Genomic DNA, 20,259 nt, shown 5'->3' with positions numbered 1-20,259 from the left:
CACTTTTTGCAGCCTTATTAATTTTTCTCTGCCAATGTTGGTTCACAAACACTATCATTTTGTCAGTAGACCAATGGTTCAATGCATGTATGGAGGCAAGCAGTGGGAAGTTTAGAATTTCTGGTAGGGCCAGATTGTTAATTCGGTTCGAACCAGAGTTCTCTCTCTTTATTGAGCCAACAATGAACAGATTTCCAGTCTTGTTTTGTTTTTCCCTCTCTGGGGCCAACTGTGGGGTATCTCTTGTCGAATTTTGCAAATTATCACTTGGGACGACATCCCTTGGGACCATGACGGATTTGGCTGTCGGTTTCCTTAAGAGCATCGTTTTTGGCAGAAATCCTGCAAGGTGGTTTCCTTTGGTCTCCGGGGATGCCCAGGAGCCTCACTCATAGGCAGAGCAGCCAGCAGCGTGGCACCTGATACATTTTGGAGCCGGGAGCCATTTTTTATCCCATTCCCAGTCGAGGTAAGGGAGCCTCACTGTTAGCCAACATTCCAAAGCCATGAGCTGCCCCAAAGGCGTGCTGTTGGCATAAATGTTTGTGGTTTCACCCTTGGCCAAAATACAAGGATGGCTGAAGTGGGTCCCCTGATTTTTTCTTCAGCGGCCTCAACTAACAGGGTAGTTAGTGGCAGGAATGGCCGTGAGGGGATATTCCCGTGCCGTAGGGTCTGGTTGTTGGCTCCATACCCTGTGGGTCGATAACGGTCCCTGTGTTTTTGTGGATGAGTATTCTAAGGCATTCCATTCCCTCTCATTACACAGAGGAAAAGGGGAGGTAACAATTAGGGTAGCTGGGCGCCTGGGTGGTTCAGTTGGTTAAGCGTCTGACCCTCGATATATCGGTTCAGGTCATGATCTCATAGTTCGTGAGTTCCAGCCTGGTATTGGGCTCATGATCTCGTAGTTTGTGGAGTTGGGCTCCACGCTGACAGTCGGAGCTTGCCTGGGATGCTCTCTACCCCTCCCCCACTCACACTCTCCCTCTCTCTCTCAAAGTAAATAAACTTTATAAAAAAAAGAGTTAGGATATCTGAGGGCAGGGGTCTTATTAAGCTTTTCCTTAAAGTCCCCAAAGCTATGTCTCCCTGACCTTTCATTTTTTCCTTTTCACTTTTATACATATAGTAAGCTCTCTGCCCAATGTGGGGCTCGAACTCATAATCCCAAGGTCAGGAGTCGCGTGCTCTACCGACTCAGCCAGCTGGGAGCCCCTGATCTTTCGTTTTTTAAGTAGGGCGTATAGAGATTGAGCCGTAAGAGAGATGTTTGGAACCCAATTTTGACTAGTCAGCCAATTCCAGAAAACTTTGTAATTGGTGCTTAGTTTTAGGTTTTGGGAAGTTCAGGAAGACTGCCTGATCCAAATAGAGTTCTTGTTCTGAGATCAGGTTTCCTAGAATCAAACCGGATTGGAGCAAACTGCAGTTTTTCTTCGGGGGATTTTCTGTCCCTTTAAGGCCAAAAGTTGTAGCAGGTAGATGCTGTCTTCTTGCGAAGAGGTTTGAGAAGGGCATCGGAGAACCAAATCATCTATGTATCATATTGAGTAGAGCCTACAGAAAACTTTATATCATCCAAGTCAGCTTTTAAGATCTTTGAAAAGTAAGGACCCGCTGGAACCCTGGGGCATTTCTGTCCAAATGTGTTTATGCTCCCAAGTGAAAGTAAAGAGAATAGTGGCTATCCTTACCAACTGGAATACCAAAGATGCACCACATGGATCAAATACGGTGAAAAACTAGCTTTCTCTGGGAACAGATGTCACTAGCGTGCAGTGGTGGGAGGGGCAGCAGGTGCCGAGGGATGACCACGTTACTTATTGCTCGGAAGTCCTAGACGAAAGTCCTGTAGAGGGCAAGTTGGAGTCCCTCATAGCAGCCAGTGGCTTGTGTCAAGAGCCCCTGTAGCTCCTTGGAGCCCAACGTTGGGAATTAGGAGGACGTTGGAAAGACCGGCTGGAGGGATGCGGTGCCCACAGTGCTTAGCGTGATAGCAGTTTTAATGTTTGTTTATTTTTGAGAGAGAGACACACACACACACACACACACACACACACACACACACACGGATTGCGAGTGGGGGAGGGGCAGAGAGAGAGGGAGACACAGAATCCGAAGCGGGCTCCAGGCTCCGAGGCATCAGCACAGAGCCTGACGTGGGGCTCAAACTCACGAACCGCGAGATCATCACCTGAGCCGAAGTGGGACGCTCAACCGACTGAGCCACCCAGGCGCCCCAACATGATAGCAGTTTTATCCCAATGTCCTGGCCCTTTGCAAAAATAGCTGAAACTAGGAGGTTTTGGTATTGTTCAGGGACTTCATTTGCTGGAATTGAAAACTGAGAATTTTAGTGGTTTATTAGGAGACTCATCACAGGTGTAAGTGAACGGGTTTGCCAGACTAACTCAGTTGGCAGTGGACATAGTTTCCCATTCCATCCTGGTCCTTTTAACTAAAAGAAAGAAAAAAAAAATCCCAGTTCAGCCCATTCATAAACATAGTTAAATGCTTCCTGGGTGGATTCAACATCTAAGGGAAGACCAGAATTTTCTTTAAAGACAATTTGGAGTTGACTATAATAGTCATGAACAGGTTCATCAGGCTTTTGTGTGTAAGCCTGACTTTTGTTTCAACCAACAGTTTTAGGAAAGGCTACTATACTTGCTCCCTGGAGATTTCCGGGAAGTGTTCTAGCATCTTGCCAGAGTTAGGGGTCTGTTTCTCTATTTCCCTTTCAGGATGATCCCATTGGGCTAGTTTCATCCAGAGTTTGGCCTGGCCCTCACCTCTGAGCCATGTGGACTAATTGATAGAACTCTGAGAAACTAGGTTGGCAAGTGTGAATACGTGTGTTAAATTCTTCAGCAAACCTGTGGGGGGGGGGGGGGGGGTCCTTCGTCACTTTAGGAAACTCTTTAACTATGGCTCAAAATTCAGCCTTAGTCTAGGGAATGTAAGAAATGTGGGGTTTATTTGGATCCTTATAGGATCCAAAGGAGACTTAGCTTTAAAGAGGTGCATTTTATTTTATTGTTATTTAAATTTTTTTTTTTCAACGTTTATTTATTTTTGGGACAGAGAGAGACAGAGCATGAATGGGGGAGGGGCAGAGAGAGAGGGAGACACAGAATCGGAAACAGGCTCCAGGCTCTGAGCCATCAGCCCAGAGCCTGATGCGGGGCTCGAACCCACGGGCCGCGAGATCGTGACCTGGCTGAAGTCGGACGCTCAACCGACTGCGCCACCCAGGCGCCCCTTATTGTTATTTTAAAATATATTTTAAAATGTTTATTTACTTATTTTGGAGGGGGAGGGGCAGAGAGAGAGAGAGAGAGAGAGAGAGAGAGAGAGAGAGAGAAAGGAGAATCCTAAGCAGGCTCCGTGTTGTCAGCACAGCCTGGTGTGGGGCTTGAACCCACAAACCTCAGCTGAAATCAGGAGTCGGACACTCAATCAACTGAGACACCCAGGCCCAAAGAGGCATGTTTGAATAGGTTCAGGATAGGAAGAAGCAGGCAGAGAGTCAAAGGAAGATGGAAAATCGGCAAGGGAATTGGAATGGGGAAACTGAGGATGTAGAGGAGGTGAAGGTGGTACAGAAGGGAAGGAGGACGGTGGGCCTGGAGCGCAAGGTGTCTGCCGTGTGCCCTGAGACAAAGAGGACGGGGGGGAGGGGAAGGAGGCCCCAGAAGCCTTTTTGTTTATATATATATATATATATATATATATATATATATATACACACACACACACACATATATAATTTAATTAATTTATGGAAACTGCACCCAGTGTGGGGCTTGAGCTCAGAACCCAGAGATCAAGAGTCGAAGGCTCCACTGAGCCAGCCAGGTGCCCTGAAGCCTCTTTGTCTTTAACTGTTCGTTTACCTCAGTCCAGAAAGTGTGTTTTGCAAAGGCAGTTCTGGATTCCTGATAATGTTTGGAACCTTCAGAATTCCAGTCCAGATAGACATCCCATTCAGTCATGACAGTTTTAGAGCCTGGCTATCCAGTTTAGTTTTGAGAAGCGTAAGTTTGTGGAACTGAAAAGTTCCTCATAATGGCCACTGATGTTCTAAATTACTTTTGGTTAAGTTGGTCCATTTAAGGGGCGCCTGGGTGGCTCAGTCGGTTGAGCATCCTACTCCAGCTTCGGTCATGATCTCACGGTCCATGGGTTTGAGCCCCTGCGTCAGGCTCTGTGCTGACAGCTCAGAGCCTGGAGCCTGCTTCGGATTCTGTGTCTCCCTCTCTCTCTGCCCCTCCCCTGCTCGAGCTCTGCCTCTCTCTCTCTTTCTCAAAAATAAATACACATTTAAAAAAAAATTTAAAAAAAAAGGTGGTCCATTTAATTAGAACTGTGCACGAGGAGGGACCATAGTTTCTATTTATTTATTTATTTAATTTATTTATTATTATTCTTTTTTTAAATTTTTTTGGGGGGGACCATAGTTTTTAAACATAAAACCAAGTGTATCCCAGAAACGGGGGATGGGCGTCCCCAGTTTTGATGCCTGGGATCCTGTTTCTTTTCTCTTTTCTTTTTGTTTTTAGTTTTTTTTTTAATGTTTATTTATTTTTAAGAGAGAGAGAGATACAGTGGGCGAACAGGGAGGGCCAGAGAGAGAGGAAGACACAGAATCTGAAGCAGAAAGCAGAAAGCAAACGTCCTACACAGCACAGTTCCAAACAAAAGTCCGACCAAAGTCCAAGTGAGAACTCTGAAAGGGCAAAGCCTTAAAATAGATCCTGAATACAGCCAGGAGAGCTCACACCCAGAGAGTGGAGCTTGAAATCCAGGAGAAAACTTGCCCTTGCACTCCAGGGTCAGCAAGAAAGCCGTGACCCGTGTTGGCTTTGGGGGCACTGGCACCTTTGTGTCCACCAGCCCCGGAGTTGTTGGGGGGTCGCCTCTGGATCCCACTTCTGATCACCAAAAAAATGGTGACCTTAGAAATAAGAAAAGTCAGCTATTTTATCAGCAAAAATGGGCTTATTTGGGAAGAGCAGAGAGTTGCAAGTTGGGACAAGCAAGCCGTGGCAAAACCAACAAAGGCAAGTCCAACAGAGGAAAGGAATATTATGGGGAGGGGGGAGGAGGTGGAGGAGGAGGAAGTTGGGAGGGGGGTTCTGAGTGAAAGTCCACTGGAGAAAAGCCAGAGCCCAGGGGGATGAGGGTTTCTCATTGGCTGGGTTGCAGGGGTGGTCAAGTTCTTGTGGAAGATGCAAGGTACAGGGTTTTCCGTGGAGGCACTTAGCTGATCCTTCTGTTGGAATCTGTAATTGTCATTGACGCCAAGTGCTGTAGCTTCCCCTCCTAGCTTCCCGACTCCACTCTGTGCCTTTTTCCTTTGTGAATGGTCACGCTGCTATCCCGCAGACAGGTGGTGGGCCTGTTGTCGCCTTCCTCCTTTGCTCAGGAGACAGCCAAGCTCTATGACTTCAGGCCAAGTCATGAATTCCTTGCGTCACTGGAGTTGCAGAGAAGCATCCTGTGAGATGCTTCCGGAAGCAGAACTGCCAGTTTGACTGTGGACTCATGGGAGGAGGGGCAGCCCCAGGGGGAGGCTCCGGGGAGAGGGACATCTGCATTCCTGTCTGGAGGGCTCTGGGTGGGGTCAGGCCCCCTGGGGAGACGGGAGTGGGGGCTGCTAAGCCTTGTGCTGAGAACTGGGTGAACTGACCACTCGCTGCAAGATGAAGCTGCTAGTCTACACCCTCCGCCTCCGCCTCCGCCTCCACCTCCGCGAGCTCAGCAGGCAGGCAGCCACCTGGGAGAATCTGGGGCCCAGGAGCTCCCAGGGTCCTGGGGAGAAATGCTGGGCTTCCGTCCAGGCTGTTGAAACCAGGTCTAATCTGCTGTCTCGACCCTGTATCACTGCAAGGTAGGATGACAAGGACATTTCTGTGCCCACAGCAGCGCCTTCTTCCCGCTGGTGTCCAGCATGCAAGGCAGACTGGGCAGCCCGCCCTGGAGCCATGGGCCACATGACTCAGGATTTATTGTTGACGGTTTGGAGGGGCCATTGGAGCACCGGGTGTTCAGTGAACTGCTTGACTGAGCATGCCCACTAATGTGTTCATCCAAGTGGAAACCTAGCATGCTTCCCTGCCGGGGCCCAGTCGAAGCCCCCCCCAGGCTTTGTTGGAGGAGGTAGGCTTTCGGGATTGGTGGGCTCTGGGCTCTGGGCAGCTGGCACCTTTGAGGGAAGGAGGCAGGTGTGGAAATTGAAGCACCGCACGTGCCAGCAGCTGTGCGCGTTCATCCCTCCCTGGGCACCTGCTGCCGAGGAGTCTGGGGCCGTGGGGGCATCTGCTGTCTCCGGGGGCAGGGGCTCAAGCTGCGATTTTTGGAACAGAAGCTTACGCAGGGCAGCAGAGCTGTCCTCGCACGATGGGCTCATCTTCAGCAGCACAACGTTGTGCTGTTACCGTGGCCTTCCTATGTTTATTTCAAACTTTACAGAAACTTTGTTCGGTGAGTATATCACCCTCTACTTCGTACCAGCTTTATTTATCGAAATGTAATCCGTGTTCCAAAGGACTCATCCACTGAAGGGTACAGTTTAGCCAGCAAAAACGGGTTTCTTTGGGAATAGCAGAGAATTACAACTCCAGACAAGCAAGCTTCTGTGAAACCACTGGCAAGTCTGGAGAACAGAGTAACCTTTATAGAGGGAAGGGGTGGGCGGCCTGGGAGGGCTGTCCTTTGGAGCAAACTGGGAGTTGGAAGTGTAGCGGCTTCCCATTGGCTGAACTCTGACAATCTCTCCTTGGCTGGGCTGTTGCTGGAGCTGGAGGAGAGCCTTTCTGGGGCCTGCCTGTGGTCAAGCAGGAGGGGTGTGGTGGGACCTGAGGATACCTCTCCTCCTGCTGGGTCTGTGGGGTGTGAGACCTCCCCCTGCTGGCCTCCCGACTCCATTACAAACGAGGCTTATGAATTTTTTTATTTAAAAAATTTTTTTTATGTTTATTTTTTTATTTTTGAGAGAGAGAGAGAGAGAGAGAGAGACAGATCATGAGCAGGGGAAGGGCAGAGAGAGAAGGAGACACAGAATCCAAAGCAGGCTCCAGGCCCCTAGCTGTCAGCACAGAGCCCGATGCAGGGCTCGAACCCACGAACTGTGTGATCATGACCTGACCCGAATAAATATTTTTTTATTTTTTGTTAATTCAATTTTTATTAATTTTTACACCGCCTCCATCTATTTTTCTTTCTGGGCAAGTTCGGCTCTTCTGGACATTCCAGATAAGTGGAATCATGCAACATGGTGTTTTGTATCTGGCTTCTCTCACATAGCATGATGTTTTCATCATGCGTGTATCCATGCTTCTTTCATAATAATTCACCGTGCGGGGACATACCGCATTTTGCATGTCCATTTGCCAGCTGATGGACCTTGCCGTGTTTCCACCTTTCATCTATTATGCGTAACGTTACTATGAATGTTCCTGTTCAAGCTGTTGTGGGGACGTGTGCGTTGATGTCTCTTGAATGTATACCTAGTGTGGCTTAATAAGACAAAGGTATTTAGTCTTTATCCCTGGGTCCTGGCACAGAGTTCCTCAGACACTTGAAATTCTTCCAGTGTGAGTGTATCTTTGGTATGCTGATGAGATGCGAGGTGGCCGGGAGCCTTTTAGATAGCTTCAGGATGGGGACTGGTGGCCAGCCTGGCGCAGGCTGCCTTACAGGGGTGGAACTTTCAGCCCCACCTCCTATCTGGGGATGGCGGTGGGGGGAGGGAGGCCTGGAGGTTGAGTTAATCACCAATGCCTCCATCGTGACCGCCATAAAGACCCGGAACAGTGGAGTTGGGAGAGCTCCCGGGTTGCCGAACACATGGAGGTGTCGGAAGGGCAGCGTGCCTGACCCCACCCCACACCTTGTGCTTTGCGCCTCTTCCATCTGGCTGTTCCTGAGCTGAATCCTTTACAACAAACCGGTAAATGTGAATAAAGCAAAGTTTGCCTGAGTCCTGTGAGCTGCTCCAGCAAATGATCCAACCGGAGGAGATTTTTGTGGGAACCCCAAAGTCTAGAGCCAGTTTGTCAGAAGTTCAGGCGGCCTGGGACTTGAGAGGGGCGTGGAAGCAGGGACAGCCTGGAGCCCTTGAACTTTGGATGGGGTCTGCGCTACCTCTGGGCTGTTAGAACTGTCAGAACTGCGTTGAATTGTAGGACACCCAGCTGGTGGTGCAGAAGAGAAGAACCCTCACCTTGGGGGTCAGAGGCCGTGTGAGTAGGAGTAGAATTGCTGGGTCATGAGCTTACTCTGTTCAACTTCCGGGGTGTTTTCCAACTGGGCTGTTTCCCCCCCTCCCCCAGCAGTGCGGGGGCGGTCCACATCCCCCTCCGTGCTGGGTATTTGCCTTTTGGATTGCAGCCGCCTATCTCCTTGTGGCTTAGATTTGAATTTCTCTGTTGAGTAACGATGCGGAGTGCTTATCAGCCATTTGTACAACTTGGCTGTTTTGTTTCTTTACCTGTTTTTCATTCGGCGTATTTGTCTTTCTGTTACTGAGTTGTTAAGACTTCCTTCTGTCTTCTAGAGATAAGACCCTTCTCAGATACATGGTTTGCAGAGATTTTCTCCCGTTCAGTCTTTTCACTTTGGATGTTCTGTCTTAAAGCACAAACCTTTTTTTACTTTTGCATGTTTATTTAGAGAGAGAGCACACATGCTCGTGCATGAGTGGGGGAGGGGCAGAGAGAGAGAGGGAGACAGAGAATCTCAAGCAGGCCTCATGCCATCAGCACAGAACCCGATGCGGGGATCAGCCTCACGAACCGTGAGATCATGACCTGAGCCAAAGTCACGAGCCAGACGCTCGACCGACTGAGCCACCCAGGTGTCCCTCGAAGCGCAGAAGTTTTGACATTTTCATGTAGTCTAGTTTCGGTTTTTTATTTTTTGGTTGCTTGTACTCTTATCGTCACGCCTAAGAAACCGTTGCCAGACTCAGGGTCACAGAGCCTTACCTGTATGTTTTCGTTCAGCCTCAGCCCTTCTGTTCAGAGCTTTACCTATTTTGAATCTGTGAGGTAAGGGTCCAGCTTTGTTCTTTTGAGGTGGACCCACCCCTTCTTCCGAGGTCCCAGGACTTGTCGGGGTCCCGGGACTTGTCGGGGTCCCAGGCTGGTGAGTGCAGGGCTAAAGCCACCCACCTGGCCCGCACCCCCGGGTTATCCCTGACCCTGAGGACAGAAGCAAAAGTCCACCGACAGTAAAAGTTGCACCCTGTAGAATGTGGAGTGTCCATCACACACGTGGTTTCATTTCAGGACTAGGCTGTGCTTCCTGGCGGCTGTGTGGGGTCTCAGCCTGGGTCTATGGTTCCGCTTCCCCTCCCTGAATACCAACCCCGCCCCCTTCCGGCCTTCCCCGCCCCCTTGCAGCGTCGTGCTGTGACCAGCCTGTCCCAGGCAGGTGGCAGCCTCGTGTACAGGCCTCCCGTGCGGCAGGTCCCCGTTGGGGAACTTCCTGGGCTGTGCCAGACAGGCAGAACCCCCTGGTGCCCTGAATTTCCTCCCTTAGGCTTGGGCTTGCTGTGGGGCAGGTCCAGCAGGCGTGACTGCCCATCTAGAGGGTGTTTAAGGGGCACCTGGGTGGCTCAGTCAGTTGAGCGTCCAACTTCGGCTCAGGCCATGATCTCAAAGTTTGTGAGTTTGAGTCCCACATTGGGCTCGCTGCTGTCAGTGCTGGGCCTGCTTCTGATCCTCTGTCTCCTCTCTCTCTCTGCCCCTCCCCTGTTCATGTCTCTCTCTATCAAAAATAAACATTAAAAAATAATAAAGGGTGTTTATGGGGCGCCTGGGTGGCTCAGTCGGTGAAACATCTAACTTAGGCTCAGCTCATGATCTCACAGTTCGTGAGTTCGAGCTCCGCATTGGGCTCTGTGCTGACAGCTTGGAGCCTGGAGCCTGCTTCAGATTCTGTGTCTCCCTCCCTCTCTGCCCCTCCCCTGCTTGCACTCTGTCTCTGCCTCTCTCTCAAAAATAAATAAACATTGGGGCACCTGGGTGGCTCAGTCGGTTGGGCATCGGGCTTTGGCTCAGGTCGTGATCTCATAGTCCGTGGGTTTGAGCCCCACGTCGGGCTCTGTGCTGACAGCTCGGGGCCTGGAGCCCGCTTCGGATTCTGTGTCTCCCTCTCTCTCTGCCCCTCCCCTGCTTGTGCTCTGTTTCTCTGTCTCAAAAACAAATAAAAACATTAAAATTTTTTTTAATTAAAAAATAATTAAAAATAAACAAATAAACATAAAAAAATAATAAAGGGTGTTTAAAAACCCTGGGAGGTGGGAAGTTGCCTGTAGCAGTCATGGCCTTGAGTGTGCCCTGTGGCCCTGTGAGACATTTAATTGGACATTACAAGCAAATCAGAATTTTAGGGCCTTTTTTTTTTTAAGTTTATTTATTTATTTTGAGAGAGAGAGAGAGAGAGAGACAGAGGATCCAAAGCGGGCTCTGTGCTGAGAGCAGACAGCTGAGAGCAGACAGCCCGGTGCAATGAGGGGCTTGAACTCACGAACTAAGAGATCACCACCTGAGCCAAAGTCAGATGCTTAACTAACTGAGCTGCCCAGGTGCCCCAGGGAAATTAGAATTTTCTTTTTCATGTTTATTTATTTTTGAGAGGGAGACAGAGTGTGAGTGGGAGACAGAGAGAGGGAGACACAGAATCCGAAGCAGGCTCCAGGCTCTGAGCTGTCAGCACAGAGGTGGACATGGGGCCTGAACTCATGAACTGCGAGATCATGACCTGAGCCAAAGTCAGATGTTTCACCAACTGAGCCACCCAGGCGCCCTAGCAAATCAGAATTTTAATCCAGCCGGGGAGATAACATCAGACTGGGAGGTTGAAGCATCGGGAGAAAGAACCGCTTTTGTAATAAAACTTATTTTCTCACCGTCTTCATGTGGAGCAAAGCCTGACATCAGCTGACAGGGGAGCGGCCCTGTGTTCAGGGGCAAAACCTGCGTTCTGAGAGCTCGCCCCGGCTCCCATCTGCACCCTGCACCCTTCAAGCTCGCTTGCGTAGCTCTCAGCCCCGGGGGGGGGAGGGGGTGCACAGGAATCACCCTCGTTTTACAGATAGGGTAAACCGAGTGCGGGAGTGACCAGTGGACACTGAAACCCAGGTCTCGACACCGAGTTCTCTGTACCTCATCGCCTGCCCTGACCAGGGGCAAATGTTGCTGTAAAGGGAGGGGGCAGGTGGTGGAGACAGCTCCAGCCCGCCCGCTGCCCCAGAAATGGCCTGTTGTTTACTTTGGCTTATGAATGGGTAGGATTAAAAGTCTAAGGTGTGATGTGTCTCCCAAACTCAGCACGATGCTGAGGGCGTCTCTGAGCCTTAGGGAACATGCGTGTCCTGATGCCGCGAGGTCAGGGCGTTGCTCCCTGGGTCTGGGAGAAGACCCTGAAGTCCTCGCCCCCGTTAAGATTTGTCTGATGGGTCTTAGAAGGGCACCTGGTGTGAGTGCTTTGCTGTCATTCAGGGCACGGGACTGGAAAATGCTTGGGGTTCGTTTCTGATCCCTCAACCCCTGTCCTGGCCTGCCTTGGCACACCCCAGCTGGGGTCTGTAGGGGGCGTGCTGGAGACGTACCCTGCCCCTCTCTCCACCTATTGAAAGTCCCCAGGCTTCCAATTCAGTCTCTCTTTGAGCCAGCTAAATATTTCATTACCTTGTGGGCACTTAGCAGATGGAAATTGTAGCCTTGTAACTGATCAGGGTGAGCGAGCGTGGGTGGCCATCATTCTCAGTAAATGCCACACTTTTTGTGTGTGTTTTTGGCTGTGCTGGTGGTGTGTTCCCTCAGATGTGGCTTGTGTTTGGAATCCAGAGCTTTAACGGCGACACTGCTTTCTGGTGTCCTCCCGTGTCTCAGGAAACTGAGTCCTGTTTGATTGGTGCTCTGCCTCCGTTGATGACAGGCTGAGCCCACTATGTCGTGTGCCTTATGAAAGCTGAGGTGGTAACACTCACAAACCAGCCTGAAGCTGCCTAATTGATCCCGTGGTATCTGAAACATGTTGCCAATATTCTTTTTTTTAATTGAGCGTAGTTGTCACACTATTGTATTAGTTTCATGTGTACAACATAGTGGATGGACATTTACATACGTGACGAAATGTTCACCCTAAGTGCCGTGACCGTCTGTTACCATACGGAGTTATTACACTATTCTTGATGATATTTGTCTCTATTTATGAGTCTGTTATCTTGTTGGTTTTTTGTTTTATTTTTTTAGATTCTACGCATAAGGAAAATCATACAGTATTTGTATGATTTGTTTTGGTCGATTTCACTTCTTCCTTCATTTTTTTGTTCTTGTGGTATGTCACGTTGATTGATTTGTAGGATATTGAATCATCCTTGAGTCTCTGGATCAAATCCCACTCGATCGTGGTTATTGATCCTTTTTTTAAAATTTTTATTCTTTTTTTTTAAAGTTTGTTTTGAGAGAGAGAGAGTGCATGCGAGTGGGGGAGGGGAGAGAGAAGGAGAGAGAAAGAATCCCAAGCAGGCTGTGTGTTGTCAGTGTGGAGCCCGATGTGGGGCTCGAACTCACAAACCGTGAGATCTGACCTGAGCTGCGATCAAGAGTGGGACGCTCAACTGAGCCACCCAGGCGCCCCACTAAGATTCTTAATTCAATAACCAACAATTCAAACCAACAATAGTTTTTTTTTACTTGATTTTTCTTTAATTGCTTCCATGTACCTACTAAATTTTACATCATTAATGCAGTAGAGAGTAGAATATAGTTAGTTAAAATTAAAGGGTACAGTTCGGTTAAAAAAAATTTTTTTTAACATTTATTTGTTTTTGAAAGACAGAGACAGAGCATGAGCAAGGGAGGGGCAGAGAGAGAGGGAGACACAGAATCTGAAGCAGGCTCCGGGCTCCAAGCTGTCAGCACAGGGCCCGACGCGGGGCTCGAACTCACAGACTGAGAGATCATGACCTGAGCTGAAGTTGGACGCCTAACTGACTGAGCCCCCCCAGGCACCCCGGGTAGTTAGTTTTGTAGGAAATTGCCAAACCGTCTTCCAAAGCGGCCACACTGTGTTGCGTCCCCACCAGCAGTGAGAGAGGTCCTGCTGTTCCACTCCTGACAGTGGTGTCACTGCTGTGGTTCTAATTTGCAGTCCCCTGGTGGCCTGTGATGGTGCACATCTTCCCATATGCTTATTTACCGTCTGTGTGTCTTGTTTCATGAGGTGCCCATACCTTTTGCCCGTTTTCATATTGGTTGTTATCATAGAATTTTAAGAGCTCTTCGTTTATTTTGGATACAAGTCCTTCATCAGATACGTGTTTTGTAAACGTTTCCTCCCGGTCCGTGGCTTGCCTCTTACTCTTTTTTTTTTTAAGTTTTTAAAAATTATTATTATTATGTTTTTATTTTTGAGAGAGAGAGACAGGGCGAGCAGGTGAGGGGCAGAGAGAGAGGGGGACCGAGGATCAGAAGCAGGCTTCAAGCTGACAGCAGAGAGCCTGATGCGTCTCTCGGCCTTTGTCAGCTTCCAGATGCCTTTGAAAGCTGAACAGAAGGGTTGCCACTTAATTCCAGAGAAATGCACACCAGACGCAACCTCGCCCATGCCCAGGGCCCCCTGAGCTAGCTGGACTTTGTTTAGTATCAGAAACACTGTGGCTGCAGCCTGCCATGTCCAGCTGTGTGTGGTTTTCTTTGGGCTACATTCCTAGAGCGCTCTTCCTCGGCCAAGTGAGTCTTTGGAGGTCTGGCCAACGCAGGAAGTTCTGGAAGTGGAGGGATGGGCCTATTTCTCCACAGCTGTCTGCAAACAGGTGTAACAGCTTTATCGTGATACAACTCATGTCCTGTAAGTTCATTTACTCTTGAGGACAGTTCAGTGTTTTCTGGTATATTCACCAGGTTGTACAACCATCACAGTTCTTGAATTCCAGAACGTTTTATTCACCCCCAAAATAAACGCTGTGCCTGTTAGCTATTACTCCCCATTCACCTCTCCCAGGCCCTGGCAACCACCAGTCTGGATTTGCCTGTTCTGGACGTTTCCTGTGAATAGAATCAGGCCTTTTGTGACTGGCTTCTTGTGCTCAGCAGCACTTGTTCAAGATTCTTCCATGTGGTAGTATACATTACTACTTGATTCCTTCTTAGAGTCAAATCATATCCCATTGCTTGGAGAGACCACTTCTTATTTATCCGTTCATCTGTGATGGGCATCTGGGTCCTTCCCACCTTTTTTGGCTACGACGAATAATATTGCTGTGAACCTTTCCGGATGTCTGGTTGTATCGTTTAAAATAGTTCTTGGTTGGGGCGCCTGGGTGGCTCAGTCGGTTGAGTGTCCGACTTTGGCTCGGGTCATGATCTCACAGTTCGTGAGTTCGAGCTCCGCGTCAGGCTCTGTGCTGACAGCTCAGAGCCTGGAGCCTGCTTCGGATTCTGTCTCCTCCTCTCTCTGCCTCTCCCCTGCTCATGCTCTGTCTCTCTCTGTCTCTCAATAATAAATAAACGTTAAAAAAAATTTTTTTTTAAATAGTTCTTGGTTAATTTAGAACATGAGGAACCACCTCATGGTTATTTAACTTTGAAATTATTTACTCATAAGGCTGACAACAAACGATTCCTTTCTGTGGAAAGGCCTGTTAATGGCTCGGTCAGTGTGGCCGTGGAGGCCTGCGGAGGTGAGGTATGGTCCTTGCTGATTTGACTGAGCCATGGTGGACTTTTAGATATTTCACTTGGTTGTGTCATTTAAAAAAATTTTTTTTATGTTTATTTTTAAGAGAGAGAGACAGAGAGCGAGACAGCATGAGCAGGGGAGGGACAGAGAGAGAGGGAGACACAGAACCCGAAGCAGGCTCCGGGCCCCGAGCGGTCAGCACAGAGCCCAACGCGGGGCTCAAAGTCACAGAGTAAGAGATTCTGACCTGAGCCGAAGTTGGACGCCCAACCGACTGAGCCACCCAGGTGCCCCTGGTTGTGTCACTTCCTGCAGATTTCCCTCATTCCCTTTCTGTGTTTTGGTTTTGTTTGTTTGTTTGTTTGTTTTTAAAATCTTGGTTCTTCTGGTTTAGGTTGTATCCCTGTATCCAGATGTTAAGTAACTGATTGTGCCTGTCATTAGTGGGTCATTCCAAGTCTGAAAACTGTCTTCCCTCTAATGGTGACAATAGGGTCTTAACTCAGCGGCTTGTTTCAAAGCGTTTCCTGGTCGTGGATTTGGGTGCCTCTTCCTGCATGGCCAGCCCCGCGTCACAGCACCGTGTGCTCCGTCAGCCCAGCCCAGCCCAGCCCAGCGAGGGCTGACTTCTCGATCCCAGATCCCTTGTTCAGGTGCCCGCTGGTTGTAGGACCCCCCCGTGTGCTCCCGTGAGGACTGTTTCTCTTGTGTATCTTCACGATCTTTCCATAACTGAGAACGAACCTGGTGGGGCAAGTCGTGCCCGGTTCTCGTCTGCATGTGCGTCGTCAACTGCGTCACCTGGGTGGTGTTTTGATGATAGGTCCGAAGCGTGCAGGAGGGTGCGTCTCCCTTGGCCCCGGGCCCGGCCCCCTCCCAGGACACCATCGTGAAGGTGCCGAGTGCCCTGTCCCCCAGGTCTACCTGATATGGGCCTGGGCAAGCCTCTGGCCTCCTGTGTGCCTGATTTCCTCACAGGTAAAAGTTGGGGCCTGAAGTGGGTAGTTTCCAGCGACTCTTTTGACTCAATTTCCTGTGATTGTAAGGGATTGGAAAAGGTCATGGGAGTGATGGGGTGGCCACCCGTCGCCTGGCGTGGGCAGTGTGCCCAGCACACCCAGGGTTGGGACCAAGGGGGAGAGAAGCCAGCGTTGCTTAGGGAGGCTGCGATGCCTGCATTGAGGAATGGGGCCAAGTCCAAAGGGCATAGCATCCAGGCCGAGGCCCCCCTCTGGTCCCATCTGGCCACAGCTCCAGAAGGGGCTAACAGAGACCATGCTTCTGCTTCGGCGAGGTGTGTCCCTAAAAGTGTTCAGGAAAGGAGCTGACGAGGCCTGTCTTAGGGAGAAAGCCAAGCTGTAAGAACCTGTGGGATGGCTGGGAGTGGCGCTACCTGGGGTGGGGGGGGGTCCCTGGTTGTGGTTGTGGAGTGGGAAGGGCTGTGGTGTCTGGACACATGGCTGTGGGATGCCCCGAGGCCAGAGTGGGCACCTTTGGCCTTGGGGCCTTTTCTCTGACCTGAAGGTGACAGATGGGTTTGACCAGACCCAGCACACAGCTCTCTTAGGGGGCACCCAGAACCCACTATGGGAGTCTGCGTCCTTAGTGGCCTCGGGGAGCAACGCTTTTGACCTCTTGGTCCAGGCGAGGAGGCGTGGGGCAGGCTGCTGGCTGGGTGCACGCAGGGCCTAAGCACCCAGCTGACTGGAGGGGAATAGGACGATGGAGTGGGGGCCTCTGTCCATTCTGTGTCTCCCAGGCACTGGCTCACTCCCTGATTTGACACCTATTCATGGCACTTTGCTGTGTGCCCGGCCCGGTGCCAGCTGCACCGGCCCGGTGCCGGCCCGGGGACACAGCAGTGAGCAGGATGGCCCCAGGCCATGTCCTACAGGAATAGTCCTCGGACCTCCCTGCAAATGGGGTCATTTCTACTCAGGATCAAGCACCGTCAGGGACAGCCAGGAAGCCGAAGGAGGTCTGCCCTCCCACCAGGGCCCCCGTCAGGCGGTGTGGGCGGGGAAGGCTTTTGGGGAAGGTTTTCGGCCCAGATTCTGCCCTGACTCCCCGCTCCAGGTAGACATTTTGGGTGTGGCCGGCAGGTCCCCTTATCCCTTCAGGGGCCCTCTTGCCCGAGGACAGCCTTGCCACTTCCTGCCCCGGCCGGCCGGCCGGCCTCCCTGTGGAACCAGGCTCTGTGCTGTTGGTCAGTCTGGAGTTTTCCTTCTCTCTCTCTTTGCACACACGTGGGATGACTGGGGACAATGGTACCTGGACCTTTAGGTGTAATTTGTCTGCACTTCCGGGAGGCCGCTGGGAGCCGGGAGCGGGCCGGGCCTCTGGTGAGGGCTGTGTGTGAGTGAGCAGCGGGCCCAGCTTGCTCTGTTCTCGCTTTACCCCTCGAGCACAAAACCTGCCAGAGTCGCCCTGCCGGTGAGGTGGACCGGTGCCCAGGAGCCGAGCCGGGATGACAGGTTTCAGGAAGGACTCTCTCAGGTGGCTTGCGGGCAGATTCATTCATTGGTGGCGGCCATCAGCCTGCCCGATGGATGGAGGCTCTGCTCTGCCCAGTGTCCTGGCTGCGGGATTCCGGGGAAAGTGGCCTTGTGTGGAGGTGCCCTGGGACGCGGGGGTAATAATTACACATCCGGCCTCCTCTCCCAGGACTGCCACTGTCACGCGTGCTCCTCGGCCACTCTGACGGCTTGCCTGGCACCCAGCGGGAGGGGAGACGGAAGGTCTGTCCCTGGCAGCCTGGTACCGGAGAGGGGAGGAGGCAGGTCTGTGTGGGGGTGGGGGTGCCAGCCAGGGGAGTGCCGGGGCTGGCAGAGCCAGTGGGTCACCTGGATCCTCGACCTCCAGGAGGTAGCTTCGGGGACAGGTGTCAGATGCCAGCCCCTCTGAGCAGGATGTGGGGCTCTGCACCAACTGTGACCTCTTGCTGTGAGTCTCCCTCTGGCCCGAGACCCTCCTCTCCTGTCTGCGTCTTGGGAGGCTCAGAAGGCTTGCAGGGGATCCAGGCCTGGGGCCCGGCCTCTGCTGAGAAAAGTCTGGGTGGGCGTTTGCCCTCTCCTTGGGCCCCCTAGACGCTTCTCAGAGAGGCACCTGTGACTTCTTGATCTCAGGGACAGCAGCGGGAGGGCTCGAAGATGTACTTCTCCGCTGTCATTATTTACAAAGCGAGGTTGCTATGACAGCTGGCCTTTGGTAGAGTCTTCGGATCAGATTGGGGAGGCAGCCTCTTCCTGGTTAGATTGGGCAGCCTGGTGTGGCGGGGAGTTGGGACGGTGCTTGTGGTGGGGAAGGGTGGGTGCTCTGGCCGCCGCTAGCCGCCTTGCCTCTCGGGACCCGGGATCTGGGGCGAACCAGCGGGTATGGCTTCCCAGATGAGCAGGTACCGCAAAGTCACGCGCCGCCCCCTTCTCTTAGGGGCATCCATCTGGGGGCCCTTTGAAGGGGTCCGATGTAGAGGGGACACGGCCCCTTCGTGTGGCCAGGGACAGCTTGTGCCTGGCCTGATTCTTGCTGAGTCCGATGTGAGGTGGTTAGCGGAGGCTGGGACGGGAAGTCCAGTCTCTGCGTGACACCTGGGGGCCTAGGGGCCCGGCAGGGTCAGACCCCGGGTTCCCAGAAGAGTGGGGCCGTGGAGCCGCGGGGCTCAGCGGTCTCCCTCCTGGCTGGAGCCCCAGGAATGATGGCAACTGTGTTTCTTTCTCTTGCCAGCCGGTTCCCTGGTTGGGCAGGGCTCTGCTGAGCGTCCTGCCTGCTCAGCCCCTGAAGGTTCTGCATTCTCAGGATCAGTGGGTGCTGGTCTGCTACCCCCTGGAGCCTTCTCCTGGTTCATTTCCCTGTCCCAGCCAAAGTGTGAGCCTGGGTGTTCGGTGTGATTGGTACCCCCCACCCCATGCCTGCTCTGGGACCTGAAAGAGCCCCAGGGACTTTTTCCTGGCCCAGCCACTTCTCCTCCCTTGCCTCTTGTAGGGGATGGGGGGGTGGGTGGGGGGCTCTGGGGCTGAAGGAACTTTCCTGGAACCTTCCTCGGCAGCAAATTGGAGGGGATAAGCAGTGTCACTTGGGCTTCTGGTTGGCAGAGGCCCGCATAGAAACATGAGGTTTCACATGTGCCATGGGCAAGGCCCGTGCCCACCCTGTGGGCACCAGGAATGGCACTCCCTATTCTTCCTTGTCTCCCTGCCAAGGCGACTGTCCCCTGCGCTGAGCACAAAGGAAGCTTGAAAGCTGCCGCTGTGGGTAAGGTCAGGGCAGAAGCTCCTGGGGGTTGTTCCTGCTCAGGACACCCATCATTGCCTCTCTATTTTGAGCCTCATTTAGAAAGGATGGGCCCGGGGACCTTCTGCACAGTCTGTGAGGTGTCCTTAGCCCTGGCTGCCCCATGTGCCCCCACCTGAACCCCCCCAGAGGCTCTGCTGGTCTTTGGTGCAGGTGAAAAATCCGGGAGACTTTATCTGTCCCGGAAATCTGGCTGTGCGTGGAGCCGGCCTTCTGCCTCAGAGAGCTATTCTAGCTTCCACTATGGGAGACGGAAGCAGGCCTCTCCAGCCCAGTAACCATGGACTCCTGCAGCACTGTTACGTTGTAGCGCTGACATGTTTGGGTGACAATCAGGCTGACCACAGCCCCCTGTGGTGCGGGCACCCCCTGGCCTGGGCTCCCCGCCTGGGCCTGGGGAGGCCGCCCCGCCCGCAGGTCCTGTGGGCTCGCCTGTCACTCCCTGCTGTTTTCTGTGCATGGGGCAAAGCCCCCCTGAGTGTGAATGTGAGTGTCAGTGTCCTGCCAGGACAAATGACCACACATAGGGTGGCTTATAATAGAAATTTATGTTCTCACAGCCCGGAGGCCACAAGCCACAAGCCCCGGAGCCTGCTGTCGGCAGGGCCACACTCCCTCCGAGGGCCCGAGGGGAGGATCCTTTCTTGCCTCTTCCAGCTTCTGGTGGCTCCTGGTGTCCTGCCATTTCTGGGCTTCTGGATGTATCACTCCAGTCTCTGCCTGCTCCCCGGCGTGTGTCCATTTCCCTCTTTTCAAAAGGGTGCTGTGCACACTGGATTAGGGCACACCCTAACGACCTCATCTTAACTTGATGACATTTGCAAAGACCCTGTTCTGTATTTAAAAAAAATTTTTTTTAGGGGCGCCTGGGTGGCTTAGTTGGTTAAGCGTCCAATTTCGGCTCAGGTCATGATCTCGCGGTCCGTGAGTTCAAGCCCCACATCGGGCTCTGTGCTGACAGCTCAGAGCCTGGAGCCTGCTTCCGATTCTGTCTCGCTCTCTCTCTGCTCCTCCCCTGCTCACACTTTGTCTCTCTCTGTCTCAAAAATAAATTAAGAGGGGCGCCTGGGTGGCGCAGTCGGTTAAGCGTCCGACTTCAGCCAGGTCACGATCTCGCGGTCCATGAGTTCGAGCCCCGCGTCAGGCTCTGGGCTGATGGCTCGGAGCCTGGAGCCTGTTTCCGATTCTGTGTCTCCCTCTCTCTCTGCCCCTCCCCCGTTCATGCTCTGTCTCTCTCTGTCCCCAAAATAAATAAACGTTGAAAAAAAA

At 51.9% G+C, this 20,259-nt stretch overlaps 1 protein-coding gene across 9 annotated transcripts in view; it reads left to right on the top strand.

Moving 5' to 3' along the window:
• Nucleotides 1-20,259, top strand: part of ACOT7 (acyl-CoA thioesterase 7) — a 102,430-nt gene that overhangs the window by 9,562 nt on the left and 72,609 nt on the right. Inside the window, exon 1 of one of the 9 annotated variants that reach the window (XM_040459777.1) lies at nt 4,822-4,955. The exons of 3 other annotated variants lie outside the window; for them this stretch is intronic. Coding sequence is in view for 2 of the 6 variants with exons in the window: in XM_040459750.1 (XP_040315684.1) it covers nt 5,709-5,896 (188 nt within the window). In the remaining 4 variants the exon portion in view is untranslated. Of the gene's footprint in view, nt 1-4,821; nt 4,956-5,593; nt 5,897-6,097; nt 6,166-6,220; nt 6,490-8,099; nt 8,250-15,663; nt 15,679-20,259 lie in introns of those variants that run through there. 5 more of the 9 variants (XM_040459750.1, XM_040459765.1, XM_040459791.1 and 2 more) reach the window with 5 other exon arrangements.

This window comes from Herpailurus yagouaroundi, unplaced genomic scaffold, assembly GCF_014898765.1.
Source record: "Herpailurus yagouaroundi ecotype Mexico unplaced genomic scaffold, PumYag 77, whole genome shotgun sequence".
In the NCBI taxonomy this organism is placed as follows: domain Eukaryota; kingdom Metazoa; phylum Chordata; class Mammalia; order Carnivora; family Felidae; genus Herpailurus; species Herpailurus yagouaroundi.
This window is presented reverse-complemented; position numbering and strand designations above follow the sequence as displayed.